Genomic DNA, 18,084 nt, shown 5'->3' with positions numbered 1-18,084 from the left:
TCTCTTTTTACAAGAGAATATCACAGTACATCTCTAGAGAAAAGGATGCTCAGTCAGCATCTTTTGATTTCTTTCCTTTTGCTTAAAGCCAGAATTGTAATTGATGTATGATAGGATCTTTACTTTTCCCTGACTGGTTTAGCTCTGTTATGTTTGTTTCCTGTTATGTTTTCCTTTAGAACTTACTTTAGAAAGTGAGTTCATTTCCAAGTTGAAGCCTGTTTTTTGTTTTTTGTTTTTTTCCATACTGAATAGTACCTGGAAGTATTAAACTTGGTGGGTGCCATGTACTCTGTGTAGCTTGGGTGTGTTGGACATTATATACGTGGACAGCTGAGAGGTATATTCCTTCATAGTAGACTCATTTACACTTGCCATCTTCTTAACGTTTTGATAACGTGTGTTCCTGGCTTTGAAATTACAGGGTTTAAACCTGTTGAATGAGATATTCCATTAGTATTTCAAAGTATAGCTAAGACTTGATAAGTTGGAAGTACCTCAATGATATCATCCCCCTAAAATGAATCAAGACTAATACGTTAAGACATTACATTATGTCAGTGTCAAAATAATGCAATGTTATAGATTGGTCAACAGGGCTGCCTCTGGCTAATTGAGACCTTTGGTGTGAAGTAGAAAAAGCCACCTTTTGTAATTTATCACAACAAAATAAAATCTCCCTTTTAGGGTACCCTTGTGAAGAACAAACCTCCCACCACCATCTAAAGTGACTCTCCTAGTCTCATTTTCTTAATCTATTATGTGGCTTTCTATTGTCCAGGCTTTGGGATATCCAAATTTAGATAATGATAAACTAAGTTACATTTAACTTCTGTTTTATTTGTAGCAGAGTACAAAACAGGAATTTTCTTGTTCTTCTGGAATTTTAGCTAAAGCTCAAAACTGAGGACAATGGGATACACGTATACCTGTTGTAAAGAGAGGTGCCAGACACAACCTCAAAGGACTTAGTGAAAGAAGCCTAGACGGTCCTTGATCATGGATCAATAGTTGATATAAAAAAATAGCTCAAGATTTATTTGGAGGAGTATTAACCAAGGAGATTTTATTAAAGTGTATAGAGCTCTGCTACATCCTCTCTCTTGGTGAAAGGAGGCACAGTCTAAGTGAGAGAAAGACTCAGACAGAAACATTCATGAAGGATGGGATTTTATATGTATGTATGTATATGTATGTATGTGTATATACGTATGTATGTATATATGTATACATATATATATTTCTCATTTATATTTTATGTTTATTTTTATTTGTATTCACACACCTACATATATACATATGTACATACACACTTTTATATGTGTGTGTATATGTGTGTGTGTGTGTATACATATATAGTTATAACTAGATGATAAGTACATAGGTAACGTTATCTATATAACTAGATAATGTATGCCATCCAAATCTAGCAGTTGGCCTCCTGCCTCCCCAGAGTTGTAATTCTGTGACTGTGGTAATGCTGGATGAGACAACTTTGACTTATTATTCACCTCCTTTTCAACTCCCAATCCTGGGGAGCCCAGAAATAGAGGAAGAAAATGGAGGAAGAGTAAAATCAGGAATCTGTTAACTAAGGTAGTTTTTGACCCGAAGCATTGGTGTGATCTGGGAGAGCAGAAAGAAGGCTTTATAGTCAAACTCATGTTTTTAAGCCTGAAAAATGAGACTGTGTAAATACTTGAAGATGACCCGAAAAGCTGTATGTTGTACGTAAAGTATTGTCCAGAAATGGAAAAGGGAAATTGGTCAGAACACATGTGAAGGCAACATTAGGAAAATAAAGTTATTTCTTGATTGTTCCATGCCAATCTCTGCCTTTTGAATAAACCAGTAATATAATTTACGGAGAAATAGATGAGAGCTTTTCTATTTTTATTAAAATTATTTTTATGAGTTTTTAATTTATACTTAGTAAATATTTACTGAGCACCTAGTATAGCCCATATCATCTTCCAGTAACTGGGAATATGTTAGTGAACAAAAAAAAAGATGAAAATCCTTGTCTTTCGTAGAGTCTGTATTCTAGGTTGGGGAAGAGAAGAGAAAATGACATTACACAGTATAATATACTTTCCATGGGAGGAGAAAAAGGCATAGTGGATGTTGGGGATGGAGGATATGGTGGGAAATGCAGTGTAAGAGTTTGTGACCTGAATGTTTGTGTCCCCCACATTTCATAAATTGAAATCTTCGATTTGATGGTATTTGAAGATGAGGTCTTTGGAAGTGTTTAGGCCAATAGGGCCGTGCCCTCCTAAACGCGGTTAGTGTTCTTACAAAAGAGACCCTACCACGGCTCCCTAGCCCCTGTCTGCCTCGAGAGGATACAAAGCGAAGCCCATAGTCTAAAGGAGGGGCCCTCACAGGTTCACACTGGCACTGTGATCTCAGGCCTCTAGCCTCCAGACTGTGTAGAATGAATTTCTGTTGTTTACAGGTTACCCAGTCTGTGTTATCTTGTTCTAGCAGCCCAGATGGGCAAAGGCAATGAGTAGACTCAAGTATATGAGGAAATGAACCATTCAGATGCCTGAGGGAAGAGCATACATGCACAGAAAAGAATTCATGCAGAGGCTGTGAGGCAGAAGTGTTACTGGAGTGTTAAAGGACCCTTCCCTAAAGGGCTCAAAATGCTCAGAACTGCTGGGAAGCTTGTCCAAGGTGTGGGGTGCAATGTACTGCATGCAGTGGAGCCTTATAGTTGTATGCCGAAGAAGTGCGTAAAGGCAGAGTGTACTTATTTCTTGGAAGACACCCAGTGCTTTCTCTTTGCGAGGCCTCTTTCACATCTCCAGTGCACAAGTACCAGTGTGGTCACTGTAGGCTGTGGGAAGAGACTGGGGTTGTACAGCTGCCTTTGCTTTGGCCATAAATCCCCTGTTCCTAATAAACCCTTGGCAATCATTTCGGGGAATTCTTTTCCATTTCTGTCATCTTCCTAGTCTTTTTTTCCAGCTACCCTGGCTATTTATTCCTTGAACCGCCAAAGAATTTTCCTGATAGGGGTCTCAATACTGTTTTTTAAACTGATTGGAGATTCTGCCATCTTCACGTGGCTGGTTCTTCTTGTCATTTGGATTTCCTCTCAACTGTCACCCCCCAAGAGGTTTTCCTTCCCACCCCAGTTATTCTCCCTCATCATCCTGGCATAATTTTCTAAGTACTTGTGTGTGTGTGTAAAACTATGATGTTTATTTTCTGTGATTCCTTGTCAGTCTTTTGCTAAAATGTGAAATAATGAAGACAAAAATGTTTTTGTCTTATTCATTGCTATGGGTCAGCAGTGCGTATACTGGACTACAACGGTAAGTCCTCAAAAAATGCATTCATTACAGATGAGTAAATTAGATAGATATCATTAACATTTATTGAATATTTACTATGTGCTACAAATAGTGTTAAGTATTGTTCTGTGATTTCGTATTTAAAACATCTTACCAACACTATTGTCTCTGTTTTATAGGGACATTTTGCCCAAGTAATTTACCCAGCCTAACTCAGCTGGTTAGTTAATTCTTTCTCTGCCTCTGCAACCTTGCCCTTACCCAGTGCACCACACAGTCAGTAAGATGGCTCCGCGCCAGTCCCTGTTCCTCTACAGATCCTCACATTATAAGCCCTCTGCTGGGCAATGGTTAGACTCATTTATCTGGTGAGGTGAGGAACATTGGGATCGGTGCGTAGTAGGTCTCGAAGGTTGGTGCCCTCAGCCCGAGTTTAGCTCAGTCATCTTTGTTTTGTCTGGTACATTGTTTAAAAACAGGAAGACTCACCTAAAAATCTAGTTGTGTCGCATCTGTTGAGTACTTACTGCCTCTTCCGATGGGATATGTGCTTTCCCACTCACTTCCGCATCCCACTGTCATTGTCTCACCCCAGCCGATGTGCTCCAAAAAAGTACTGCACATTTTTCAAGGGATTGTGAGGAGACACGCAGCATATGTGTGAGTGGTGGATGTGCCCACCGTTGTGGAAATAGAGTTATGTAACCAAACAACCCATGAACGACTAGCTTCGTTACTTGCAGGACGAACACCCTACAACAAGAAAACAGGGATCACTATTAATACAGGAACCATTGTACTACAGCCAGCCTCATGGACATGACCAGTGCCAGAGTTTTCTTGTTTGGAGCCCACACGATCCCAAATCCCTCACTTAGCACGGTTTGCCTCTACCTCCATCCACATTTTGATCTGCTTGGAAGGTGTCCTTAGTGTCCAGAGTCAAATAAATCCTGCTTTCTGGGAAGTGAATTGGCATCTGCAAGTTAGCCTAAAGTGACTATGAATCTAGTAAATGTGATCAAGATGCTCCTTCTAATAACTGAACTGTGGTACTCCTTGAGTTTGCCTCATAGCCTGCTGCTTCACTGCTGTGACTGGCCTCGCAGCAAACAAAGACTCCCCAATTTTTGTTTATCTGCCCATAGAAATGTTACTTGGGGTCAAATATAATGTATGTTTTTCAGAAGTAAAACAGGAAAGTGTGCATATTTTAAATACACTTAAAATAATTTTTTTAATTGGGGGACATTTAGTTTTGGTCACCGAGAGACGTTGTTTCATTTCAGTATTTAAAAATACTGTGTTAAGAAATATTCATTCAAATTTCTGTGTACGTATTTATTTAAAAAAATCATTGAAATGGTCTCAATACTGATTAGTATTCCTTTATCCCTACCGTGGCTGCACCTTGACGCTCTGGGTGGTGCTGGCATGGCCGGTGGTGGTGGTTCTCTTCCTCCTGCCTCCCCCTCCCCCTCTCCCTCCTCCTCCTCCTCCTCCTCCATCTCTGTCATGTGTGCTATCTGTCCAGCTGCTAATTTTTCTATAGTAGAGTCCTCTCAGGACAAAATGTTTATTACTTTAGTTATTATCTACCAAAAGTGCTATGAAAAGACATGGCGTCTTTAACTTTATGATTCCAGTTTCTAGGTAGCACCTGTGTTTAATTTTTTTTTCTTAAGCAGTATTTTCAAATATATACCTATCCACCCTAACATAAAATGAATATTTTTTAAAATACTCACTTGGATTGCAAAGGGAAATAGTCGAAATCTATGATGTACAGACTCCTAAAAATTAATCATTCTTTGTACACAGGTATTGTTTTGTGAAGTGTTACGTAGTAGGCAAAAATGGTCTTAATTGTAATTCGAGGCACTGTGTTGCCTCATTCTGTTTTGTTATTGGATTGATAGGTTAATGTCTATAAATGGCTTTGAGCTTTTACACCAGGCTATAGACATTTATGCGGTTATGTACACCTTGATGAAAAAAAAGAGGAGTAAATGTCCTAAATATTTTATGGCACACATGTTCTCATTAAATATATTATTGACAGCAAGCAAAAGGTGAGGAGGAGGGCATTTTATTCGGGTTTGATCTCTTGTCCCCACATGGTGCCTGGTATTTGACAAAAGCTCAGGAGATGTAGGAATTGAAGGGAAGTTGCTTGTGTTACTAATAGCCAACAGTATCGTTTGTAATAGACTCCCCCAGCCACTCGCTTTGCCATCTGGTTCTAAATCTCATCTGAATCTGCTTTCTCTCATTTAAGTGGTGTTTAATTTTTCACTTCTGTAATTATTTGATTGCTAAATCTTATGGTCTACAAGTTGGACATTCAACTAATACCCTTTGCAAATACAGTGACATTGTTTCTGACAGCAGGGGATATATAGTCGGTGCAGTATTTTAGGAGGTTGTGACAACTTCTGGTCGAAGAACATTAATCAAGTAACTGAGTTGTTATAAAATTGGTAGAAATGGCACAGAAGCCAGGAATAAAAATGTTTGAGACTGTCTGTGGTCAGCCTTTTAACCTTTTGAGGAATTTTAGCCTCCCTGTAACTGGGAATTTAATGTCTCTTCAGTTTCGTGTGCTGAATACCCTTTTTATTACAGGTAATTTTCTGTGTAAAGCGATCCACTGGATAAGCTGTATTTCAGAACTTTTAAATGTCTTTTATTACATTATCATCGCTGTGGTTGATTCATTTACGAAACACAAAGCACTCCCATTTGGAGAGATTTATTCTCGTATCAATTTTTTTTTTTCCTGGATTTGCCAGAACGCTGTCATGTTCGTGTTCTGAAGGTTAATGCCCAAAGTCAAGCAGACAGAAGCCGAGTGCTGCAAGGTTTCCAAGATTAGGACTGATTCCCTTCACAGAAATAAATGATTCCTGCCATGTTCAGTGATTTTGTGCAGCGCTCCCCACGGCTGAGTGAGTGCATCAATACTGTAGTCCTTACCTGCTGTACATACCGATGACACTCGGTGTTAACTTGATTGACTGAGCAGTGCACTGGAGAGGACGCACCTGCAAGAGAAGTGCAGACACATATATTTTTATCCTGGTCTTGAAACATTTATTTTACATTTATTTTACTTGGGAGCCATGGCCTCAAGTTCCATGGGCTCCCAAGCCACGCTGCCGAGGTAGAACAAACCTTTAAGTGCTGCTTTGTTTTCAGAATTATACCCCAAAACGCTCTCAGGTTGATACCCTTTGCCAAATCCTGATTTTATGCTCTTGAGGGAAAATGACATGAAAATGACATTAAGGATCAGGATAAATTAGTGACTCTGTGGAATTTAAGTCTCTTAAGAGGTGGTATCTAATGGTGGGCAAATGGACCGTTTAATTCAATCATGAGAAATCATTTTGGCTATATTTTTATGTTATATTCTATTATCATGTTTTGTAGGCTTTGAGGCAGCAGCAGAAAAGAAGAAATGGAGTCTCAATGATGGTAAACAAGACTGTTCCTCGTGTTGTTTTGACACCATTAAAGGTGTCTGATGAGCAGTCGGATTCGCCTTCAGGTAAAGAGCTCAAATATTGTATGCTTGGCCAGTTTCTGCCCGAAGGAGACTTCCTCACTGCGAGAGATGTCACAGATTTGCTCTGCAACTGAATAATATTTCTACTTGAGGTTTCATTTTAATTTTTTTATACTTTTGACTCTTTCAGTGATTCAAAACTAACAGGGCATTTTGTTCTTAAGAAAATAAAAGGCACCAGCTCGTTCATCATCAAAGGACTTCATTTGCTGATGTCAATAGGTGTAAGAAAATGTGTGGGACTGCTAGGTGGATTTTTTTGTTGTGGCTTTGGCTTTTGTTTGAATGTTGAACTTTAATGGTGGACCCCATGCTGGTGTGTAATGCCATCAAAAGCAGTTCTTCCGTGAGTGTGAATTTGTTTTTCAGTCTTCTGCAAAATCGGGCATCCTTTATTAGTTTCTGTGTTCTGGGAACATTCTTCTCACCTCAGCGCAGCCCTGACCTTTTCTTCTAATTTACCTTCTGTCACTTTATCAGCTATGTACCATTCTATTTATTATAGATTGATGTGTGTATTTTCTGTTCCTGTTTCAGCATTAAGTTATTTCTAGAGGTTTGCTCTCTCCTTCTCTTCAAGCCTCTCTTCTGCCTTCATGTTTCCGTCTCTGTCTTGCGTGGTCTCTAAATGGTATAGTATTGTTGAAGCTTATTCGTGTGTTTTTACAAAAGATCTGAGTGTTTCTTTTAAAAGCTATCAGATCAGAGAACGTGTTTTTGACTCCACTATTAGGCCATCTGTTCCTGCTTTTTGTTCTGTTTGATTGATTTATTGGGCTTTTCTCTTTATATCCAGTAGAGGAATCAGATTGTGGCCAAAGGTAGTGAATTAACTTATAGAAAAGGAGATTATATCTATGGTTTTTGAAACAATTTTAGATTTTTCTTTTCAAGGACAGCAAGAGGAAGATAATGACATAATAACTATTTCCTTTTTTAGGCTCCGAATCTAAAAATGGTGAAGCAGACAGTTCAGATAAAGAAATGAAACATGGGCAAAAATCTCCCACTGGAAAACAAACAAGTCAGCACTTAAAACGATTAAAAAAGTCTGGTTTGGGTGAGTGTTCAATAGCCTATGACATTTCACGTTTTAGAGATTTGTATCTTTTTCAGTGAAATTACAGAAAATTCTTAGGACATTTTTTTAGTGGATAAACAAGGAAACTTAAAATTCTTTCTAGTTTATTTAAACCAAAAAAGATACTAAATAAGAAAATACAGTTCCAACAGTCTGGTCTTAAGTGTATTGCTGAATCTGTACACGATATCATTGGGTGAAGCAGAGGCTAAAGGTTGGAGATTTAAAACGATCTGTGTATTCAAGAAATTATCTGCCAAGTCATGATTTTATCTCCTATGCCATGTTTTGTTCCTGCAGCGGGGTTTCCGTTTATTGGAATATACTGTATTGGGGGAAAAAGACAACTTTTTGTAAAGAGTTCATTGAACCATAGAGGACATTGTCAGTGGGGTCCTGCTGCAGTAAAACTGCTCTGCCTCGCTTGTCATCTGTGCTGCTTGAAATATTCAGCAGTGCCTGTCGGAAAAACAGTGTAAAACTGCCGACAAGTGTGGGAGACACAGTCCCTGGGTCCTGAGACTCAGCACCGGGTTTTCCTCTGCAGATTTCCTTCCTGATAACTTTCACCAGGAATTCAACAGCAGCATTCAGGGAAAACGTAATATGAGAATGAAAAAGATGAAAAAAAAAACCACATCTGGGGCTGAACATTGTAATTCTCTACCGAATCTGCCTTGTTGGATGTCTGGACCTAATGGCTTCTTTCTTTCAGTTATTTCACCTCTGAGCAAGGGTAACGATAATGACCTGGATCATTGTAATGTTTTGTAAAATGGTTGGTAGAAACTACAAAGTTACTGACCTGAACTTTTTTATTGGTTCTGCCACTTACTTTCTTGGCAACTTAGGGTAATTCTTATTTGCAGTTCATGTGTTTATAGAATTCAAGCAAGTGTTTAACTTTATAACTTGATTCTATATTTACATATAGAATAAAGTTCAGGTTAGTAACTTTGTAGGAAAGGTTTATTGATCTGGGTTTATTGATTGCCTATCAATCATATATACCAGGAATTTTGCTAAATCCTGGGAGCTTTCTTGTTTTCTTTCTTTTTTCTTTCTTTTTAACTTTTTAAAGTAATCTCTCCACCCAACATGGGGCTCAAACTCATGACCCCAAGATCAAGAGTCTCATGATCTACCAACTGAGCCAGGCTGGCACCCTGTTGCTTTCAATAAAAAGTCTTTGAATAGGATTTATATATCTTTAGATAAGATCTCTTTGGGGAAGCAGAATTTATTTTTGTTTTACATTCTTGGCATGTAGTATAATTACCTCTTTTGCATTATTTCCAAGGCTAAATAATTTTATAATTTTTGTGTAGCCCCAATGCATGAATATGTGTTTGTGTATAACCTCAGTTACATATATGCTGATGGGTTTTTTTTTGTTTTTTTTCTAGTATTTTGGGTGTTGTAAAGTTTGTAATTTCATAGAAGTAGTTTCTAAAATAGGAAACTATACTGGGAGAGTGACATGTAAAGAATGTACTAAAAAAAAAAAGTCATGTTATTGTATCCTAAGTAATTTAAAAGTCAGTGACCTTCAGTTAAAAATGGCCTGCTACCAACCTCAGTAAAGCCAATGCCATATCATGAGTTTAAGAAAATTCAAGGCACAGGGGCCACCCTATTTAATTACTTAGCTAACTTCAGTACTGGAAGTCAAGTGGAGTGTGTATTAGGTGATCAGGATCCTGTCAGATGTTCAGGTCTTTAGTCAGGATCTCTTGTATTCCGGCTATTGTTACCTAGAAGCCCTGCATGGCAGTAAACATCTTACATGTTAAAAATTGTGTTGTCAGAATATTTCAGCTGGCTTGTTAGCAAATTAAAAAGGTGATAAAGAAGACCACCGAGTTCTTTTTAACCTTTTTTTTTTTAAGACTGCAGAGTAGTAGAATAATGAACTACATCATTGAAAGAATGTAGAAGTGAAATAATATTCACTGCCCATATTTAATGCCATGGTCTAGGTATTTTGACAGAAGTTATCTCATTCACTACTGCCTTCAGTTATGTACAGTGGAATTATGTTCATTTTTCAGCTGAAGAAGCTGAGGCCCCAAGGGTTAAGGAGGCTTCCCAAAAATGACATGGCTAAGATAAAGGCCAAGACATAGCTAACTCCGGAGTCTAAACCGTTATGTTGGGTATCTGAATGTCAAATCATCTAGCCCGTCCTCTGGACTTGACCATTATGTTGGGTATCTGAATATCAAATCATCTAGCCCGTACTCTGGACTTGACCATTATGTTGGGTATCTGAATGTCAAATCATCTAGCTCATGCCCTGGACTTGACCATTATGTTGGGTATCTGAATGTCAAATCATCTAGCCCGTGCTCTGGACTTGACCATTATGTTGGCTATCTATGTCAAATCATCTAGCCCTTGCCCTGGACCTGTAGGCCCCACTGAGGAGCAGCAGGACACTCTGTGACAGGATGAGTCTGCTGTCAGTGTTCAAATGCAGCTACACTAGTTACACATGAAGCGAAAGCTAGCCACTCTTAAGACATCCTGGCTGATCCTGTAAAATTAAGCAGATGGAGGAAGAAGATGGCACTTAAAATTAAGTCAATTAAGGTAAAAAACTGTCAAAAATAAGCTGATTACAGGGAAAGAAAGGTGACTGATGACTAACCAGCAAACAGGGTGAAATAGCTTATCCTGTGCAAGTGAAGTCAGCAGTGCTATGAAGCCTCCTGTAAAATAAACAGTGAAAAAATGTAAATGAAATAAAAGAAAGAGCCTTAATGTAACCATTTCTAGACAATGACCCACGTCTTTTTAAGAAAGTAATGTTTTGGGGGCGCCTAGGTGGCTCAGTCAGTTGTCGATTAAGTGTCTGGCTTTGGCTCAGGTCATGATCTCACAGTTCATGAGTTCAAGCCCGGCATCGGGCTCTGCCCTGACACCATGGAGCCTGCTTGGGACTCTTCCTCTCCCTCTCTCTCTGCCCCTTCCCAGCTCTCATGCATGCTGGCTCTCCCTCAAAATAAATAAAAACTTTACAAAATATTTTTGATGTTCTGTGACTTTAGGAATCTTACAGAGTAAAAGATTCTCCATGCTGTGAAGCATTTTAGAATCAGGATGGTATTGAATAGTTCTTCAGGCATATTTATTTGTATTTTGTTCTTCCCTCTTTGCCACTAAGTTGTTAATTCCTTGGGAATAGGGACCTTCGTGTCTGTCTTTGAGGTCCTCACACACCCATTATAAGCCTCTGGTTTAGCAGGTGCTGGATAAGGTTTGAGTGGATTATTTATAAGTAGCTGAATGGGTTTGTAAGTTTGGATGAATGAGGCATCCTACAGGCTTCAGCATACTTACATATCCTTCAATAAAAATGGTCCTGTGCTCGTGGGGTTCCGGTCATTCTTGTAGAGTTGCAGAACCAGTGCAAGGAAAGATGAACCCAGCCAACACCCAGGAGCCAGCCAGACAGGAAGAGCGTTTTCCCCATCAGAGCTAGACCTCTAATTCATACAGTTTTAGACATTTAGTTTTAACTATCTTTGCCTTCTCTAGGTGGCAGTAAATGTATAAAACTGTTGCTATCATTCTGAATTAAAAGAAATGGTGTAAGTCTGTTCTAACTTAAAGTAAATCCAGTCCAAATCCAGTCTCAATTGTCATCCTTATCGTGAGATTTCCTTAGCAGGATATACAGTTCTTCTGATTGTCCCCTAGGTGCTTCCTTTTGCTGTCTAGCAATTACTTAACTAGTCAAACTACAAGATAGTCACCCTATTCTGGTATAGATGTCTCCTGGGTCTTGGAAGCTCATGCATGTAGCCCGGGGCACAAGGGATTCTGGTGTGCTTCCCTGAGGACACGGAAGTAAGAAAGCACCATAGACCTCTGTCAGGTCCCTTCATATGCCAGTTTCCCTGGAGAGGGTTAGGAGCCCACAATAAAAAATAATTGAGCTTTAGTATCCCTCAGTCATTCTAGTTCTTCTGATGGTGAGGTTGAAGCTTTTTTGTTTTAAATTTTTTTTTTTTTTTTTTTTTAGTGTTTGTTTTTGAGGGAGAGCATGCATAAGCAAGCAGGGAAATGGCAGAGAGGGAGGGAGACAGAGAATCCGGAGCAGGCTCCAGGCTGTCAGCACAGCGCCCAATGGCAGGGCGTGAACTCATGAACGGTGACATCATGACCTGAACTGAAGTCAGATGCTCAAACCAACTGAGCCACCCAGGCACCCCAGTGTTGAAACTTTTATGAGAAATTTATCATAGGGCACCCAGTGGCTCAGTCAGTTAAGTGTCTGACTCTTGATTTGGGCTCAGGTCATGACCTCACAGTTGTGAGATCAATCCCCACTTCAAGCTCTGTGCTGACAGCATAGAGCCTGCTTGGGATTCATTCTCTCTCTCTCTCTCTCTCTCTCTCTCTTTCCCTCCCCCCACCCCCACCTCTTTCTGTTTCTCTCATGCACTCTCTCTCAGAATAAATAAGTAAACTTAAAAGAAATGCATCACTCAGAATGGGAGGCCATTACTGGCGACTTAGGGTTTTTGTTTTTTTTTTTGTCTTCTCTTGGTTATTTTTTGTTCTTGACCATGGTTATGTATGAAAATTTTGAGAATATTTCCCTGAGTATCTCTCTGATGGAGTAGATACGATAACATGGTGAGTTGGCACAGGTGGAAAAAATATTGGCACTTTGTCTAGGCCTTTGTCTTCTTCGCTGTGTTGGGAGAGCCTGTGTTTCCTGCTCCCGGGAGTAATGGCTTCGTTAAGAAGAGGTCATATACTTCTCAGGGCCTGGTGCTTTAGGAGATGTTTCTGGTGTATGCTATGTTCCGTGGTTGGGCTGCCCTTTCTCTGAGGTCAGGCCTTTGGAGAACGTCTCCTTGCCTGCAGTGGGCAGTGTTTGGACCTTGTCCAGAATGTGCCAGATCTTAACTAGGTGTGTTCTGGTCTGCTTGTTAAGAGGCCTAATCTGTTGCCACTAGAGCTGAAGCTTTACAGCAGACTGTGGTGAGCAGGCTTGGTAGGAGTTTGTGCTGGTCTTCTGGGGGAGGAACCTGCTGCTCTTGTCTCACACTCATTTGCCCTAGTAAAGAAGCACCTGCAGAGTGCAGGGGGACAGGGCTTGGTTTAAGTGGCTCTGGCCTCCACTGTGGGTGCTGGGCTGGTCGCTATCGTTCAGTCATGCCGATGGGCAGGGGAGAAGAATGGCACCAGCCCTCTCCATTGTCCCCGGTGAGTTCACACCCGCCACTGTCTGAAAAGTCCTCACAGGAGAGCAGACGGTCTCCCCCTCGTGAGTCCCAGCGACCTGAGACATTTGTGTCAGGGCCGTCTGCTCGCTTAGCAGCACAGTAAACCCATGTTTTATCAGACCTGCTGGTGAGTTTCAAAACTCCAAACTTTAGAGATCCAGCGTGGCTCAGACCATGCTGGTCCTCTGGGGGAAGGTCATGCCACTGCAGAGCTGATGCTGGTTTATCCTAGAAGGGCAGTCACACCAACACGCAGGAGCTTGGAGTTCGGAGGAAAGCACAGCAAAAAGCCCGAGTCCAGCTTAGCCACCCTCAGCAGGTATCACTATGCCTGTGCCAATGAATGGGGCAGCACGATGGTGCCTGCCAGTTCTTTTGTCCCCTGTGTGGCAATGCCACCTCTCCCAGATGCACTCCAAGAAGGGGAAACATCTCGCCCAGTGTGTCCCAGGGGATCTTCAGACTGCATCATCTACTCCTGGGCTTCTGCCTGCCTTCTCCACAGAAGCACTGCAGTGCCTGCTGGCTCCATACCATCCATGGTGCAGAACTCTGAAACTCCAGTCTTGGAGCTCTGCTGGTTGTAAACACTGAAGATAATCAGCCCCTCTCATTTTCCAGTCAGTGGCATTGGAGAAGAGTTTTCCTTGTGTGAGCCCCTGTGCGATGCTCCCTCTGTCTTTTTCTCTGTCTCTTCTCTCCGTGATCAGGGCTCCCTCCTCTCCGCAGTACCCATGATCCTTTTCTCCCCCAGATCACGTCTCCTCACCACCTACCCTCCACCATGCGGCCTCTTCTCTCCTCCTGGTCATGCAGCTTGTTCTGTAGGTCCTTAGACAGATTTCCTGGGTGTTCAGAATGATCCAGTTATTTATCTAGCAGTGTTCAAGTTATGAGGCAAGCATAGAGTCCTCCTGCTACTCTGGCCTCTTAACTCGAGTTCTAGAGGCTGAAAGTCTGAGATCAGGGTGCCAGCAGAGTCGGGTGAAGGACCTCTTCTAACTCAGATTTCTCTTATCCTCACCTGGTGGAAGAAGGTGATTTTACATTGCTTAATGTGTATCTACAGCCAGAGATCATCTTAGAAAAACTGTATTAACCATTTTAATTAAAAGTGCTAAATTTAATTAATTTTAGCTGAATAATAAAAAGAACAGAAATAAAACCAAAAAAACAAAATTGCTAAACATCGCCACAAGATACGTTCGTTGCTACAAGTTGTCTCCAAAGATATTAAACCATGAAAAACTGATTTTTTTGATTACTCGTTATAATTTCGGACAATATAGTATAAAGGACAGGGGAATAATTATAGTCCCTCCTACTCCATATTTTTGTTAGTTTAATTATTTTTAAACATCAACATTGTTAACATTTATATTGTTTTTTAACAATAATCCCCATAGTTTCTTAATGTCAGTACTACATTTTAATAGATTCAGCGCTACTCGATAGACTTTTTTATACAATTGCCTCATTTGTGAAGTTTACATTGAATCACATTGTAGATGATTAGCTTTTGTCCTCTGATAATTTCTCTCCATCCCCTCTACCTTACACTGACTCTTTGAACGGCTGTTTTTATTCTCTGTGCTCTTTTAGAATCATTCCTCTCTTATTTCTTTGCGACAATAAAGAACTCTTTCATTTTGAACTTTTTGTATTTCTTTGGGCAGTGCCTCTTCTAACGAAAGACCCTGGTCTGCTTCTTGCATGTGCCTCTTCCCTCTGGGTTAGTGTTATGTCTGTGTCTCTGTGCATTTTATGCATAAGTTCTCTGTGGGTTCCCTTCTTCGAAATAGGAGTCTTTAAGCCAACAGACTACCCATTGATCAACTGCTCCAGTCAGCAGCCTTTACTCAGATTGGTGGTCTTTGAACTCCCCTTGGGCAAAATAATAGAGAATTTCCCTGACCCGATTGGATGTATTTCCCCATGATTTTTATCATGCGGCCAGCCTAGTGTCTTTGTGTATGTCATAGACTCTCACTTTGGCAGTTTGGCGACTGATGCTTCTCATCCTTCCTTCTCCAGACTGCAGCTACTTTATAGTCTCTAGTGTCCAGGAATTAGACACTAAAATGACATCTTTTTCTTCCTCTGAATGCTGTAGGGAGATGAGGTACCAGCTTTAATGAGATAAGACAATCAGATATAATTGGATTGTTCTTAAGCCAATTAAGAGTAAGTGTGTGAGGATAATTAAAATGGAATTAAACATCCTGTATGGCTACAAATTTAGCAAGAAGTTTCTCTGCTCTTTGTTCCAAAATTATAGAACATATTCTTGCTTAGTTGGACATCTTTGAAATAGATCTTTTGGGTTTGTCATAAAAGATTATATACCTCTCTGAATCTTCTTTCATCAATGATATTCTTAAAGATTTTGAACCATACTAAATAGTAACCAACCACAAAGGTCCTGCTTCTCATATTGCTTATAACATGGTTCAAAGTCTTATAATTCTCTCATTTCCCCAACCTTCCTCCCAGTCAGAATCACTCTTGGTAAATGACCTCAGCTCCTTCATATGAGAATATGTAGGCCATAAATGAGAATTAAGTAGACTCCTTTCCTACATTTGTCACCCTTTTCGTCTCTAGGTTTTGCTTTTGCCTCCGTTGCTGAGAACAGAAACTTCTCCCTAATTCTTTTCTCCTTGTGGACTTTTTTTTTGTTTTAATTGTGAAAGACCAAACATACAGAAAAATACAGATACAGTACGAATAAAGCAGACACCTGTATACCTATCTCCTTGACTAAATAAATGTCAGATTTGCTTTAGGTTTTTTTTAAATGATACAACTTTTGTACCCTTTTTGTGTCTTTGTAAGTGGGGTTGGCTGAATATTCTCTTATACTGGCCATGTTCTTTTTTTTTTTTTTTTTTTAATGTTTGTTTATTTTTGAGAGAGACAGAGACAGAATTCGAGTGGGTTAGAGGCAGAGAGAGAGGGAGACACAGAATCTGAGGCAGGCTCCAGGCTCTGAGCTGTCAGCACAGAGCCCGATGCGGGGCTCGAACTCATGACCTGTGAGATCATGACTTGAGCCAAAGTCGGACACTCAACCGACTGAGCCACCCCTGCGCCCAGTTATTTTTTTAAGTTTATTATTTTGAGAGAGAGAGAGAGCGCGAGAGCGAGAGAGCGAGCAAGCAGGGGAGGGGCACAGAGAGGGAGAGAGAGAATCCCAAGCAGATTCCACACCGTCAGCATGGAGTCTGACACAGGGCTCAGACTCACGAACCGTGAGATCATGACCTGAGCTGAAACCAAGAGTCAGATGCTTAACTGACTGAGCCATCTAGGCACCCCTGTCCTTAATTTTGGAATAAAGGGTTATATTAACTTCATGAAGTGAATTGGAAATCTTTGTTTCTTTACCTATTCCCTGGAATATGTACAAAATGAAGTGCTAAGAGAGCTCCTTAATGTTTTGGTAAAAGTCATCTTTAGAGCTGTTTATGTGTTTTGTGTGTATGTGGGGTAGGGGAGGTTGCCTAATTATCCATTTTTTTAAAGGCTTTTGCAAATTTATTCAGGATTTCTATTTTGAATTTGAGTATTTATAAACTTAAAAAGTGTTCAAAGATATTGGATAAATTCATAGTATTATACCACTTAACACCTCTTTTTCATTATATCTGCCTTGTATGCTATATCTAGATTTATGGCCCTACCTTTCATTCCTCTTTATTTATTTGATCTCTCACCAGAAGTATATCTATTTTATTAGCCTAATAAAAAAAAATGAGACATAAAACCCTTTTTTGGTTGTTTATGGTCTTCATTGTCCTTCTGTTTCATGAATGTATACTCTTATTTTTGTAATCCTTTTTTTTCAAGTTTTTGCATAGTTCATTTGTACACTTAACTTTGAATTTTCAATTCTTTTTCTATTCTATAATTGGTAAAATTTACCTTTAAATCGAGCTGTGTTTCACAAATTTTGGCATTGTCATTTAGAATCCAAATTTTTTCTAATTTCCATTGAATTGTTTTTCTTTTACTTATGAAATACTTAAATGTATGCTTTTGAATGTCCAAATAATGGGTATGGGAGGATTGGAGAGTTGCTGTGTTTCTGTTATTGCTACCTAATTAGATGAAGTTTTATATTGTTCATCAGTATTTGTGGAGACTCATAGGTCAGGTTTGTTTGTTTTACTGTTCCTTGAGTGCTGACAAAACATTGCTTTCTCTAACAGCTCAGTGCAGTGACCTATGTTAAATTCATTAGTTCAACATTGATTATTGAGTTGTTAAAGTTCTCTGTATTAAGACAAGTTTTTTTGTCTGATGTCTCAGTTTCTGGTAGGAGATGTTAAGACTTCTCACTAGCATTGTGTAATGGCACTTTCTCTTTTTAATTCTCTCAGTTTTAATTTTTGAATGATGTGCTGCTTAAATGGATGCAGATTTAAGGTCATTATATCTTCTCAGTGAATTATTCCTTTTATACTTAAGGAGTGATCTTTCTCATCCCCAATAAGGTTTTCTACCTTTGTGTATCTTGTCTGATGTTAATATTGTTGTATTATTTTGTTGTTTTGAGTCTCTGGCTAGTATGTCTTTATTTCATTTTCATCCATTCCTCATGATCATTAGGTATATTTCTTGTAAGCATCACATAGGTGGATTGCGTTACTTTGTAAATCAAGTATGAAAATCCATTTATATTATTTTGATTTTGTTGGACTTAATTTTTATTGTTTTTCTACTTTTATGCCTTCCATTTGATTCATTGAGATTTCCTTCCATGCATTTATTTGGAAGTTATCATTCTTTTTAATTGCCTCTGGTGGTTACCTATAGAGGTTTTTTTGTTTTTTTTTTTTTTTTTTTTTTTTTTTTTTTTTTTTTTTTTTTTTTTTTTTTTTTTTTTTT

General features: G+C 39.4%; 1 protein-coding gene across 4 annotated transcripts in view; it reads left to right on the top strand.

Moving 5' to 3' along the window:
• Nucleotides 1-18,084, top strand: part of ASXL3 (ASXL transcriptional regulator 3) — a 157,039-nt gene that overhangs the window by 69,109 nt on the left and 69,846 nt on the right. For all 4 annotated transcript variants that reach the window (XM_040479133.1, XM_040479131.1, XM_040479134.1 and 1 more), the window contains 2 exons: nucleotides 6,738-6,855; nucleotides 7,814-7,933. In XM_040479133.1, coding sequence (XP_040335067.1) covers nucleotides 6,738-6,855; nucleotides 7,814-7,933 — 238 coding nt within the window. The remainder of the gene's footprint in view (nucleotides 1-6,737; nucleotides 6,856-7,813; nucleotides 7,934-18,084) is intronic.

Source organism: Herpailurus yagouaroundi, unplaced genomic scaffold (genome assembly GCF_014898765.1).
Source record: "Herpailurus yagouaroundi ecotype Mexico unplaced genomic scaffold, PumYag 142, whole genome shotgun sequence".
Classification (NCBI taxonomy): Eukaryota; Metazoa; Chordata; class Mammalia; order Carnivora; family Felidae; genus Herpailurus; species Herpailurus yagouaroundi.
The sequence above is the reverse complement of the archived record's forward strand: the minus strand, read 5'-3'. Positions and strand labels throughout refer to the sequence as shown.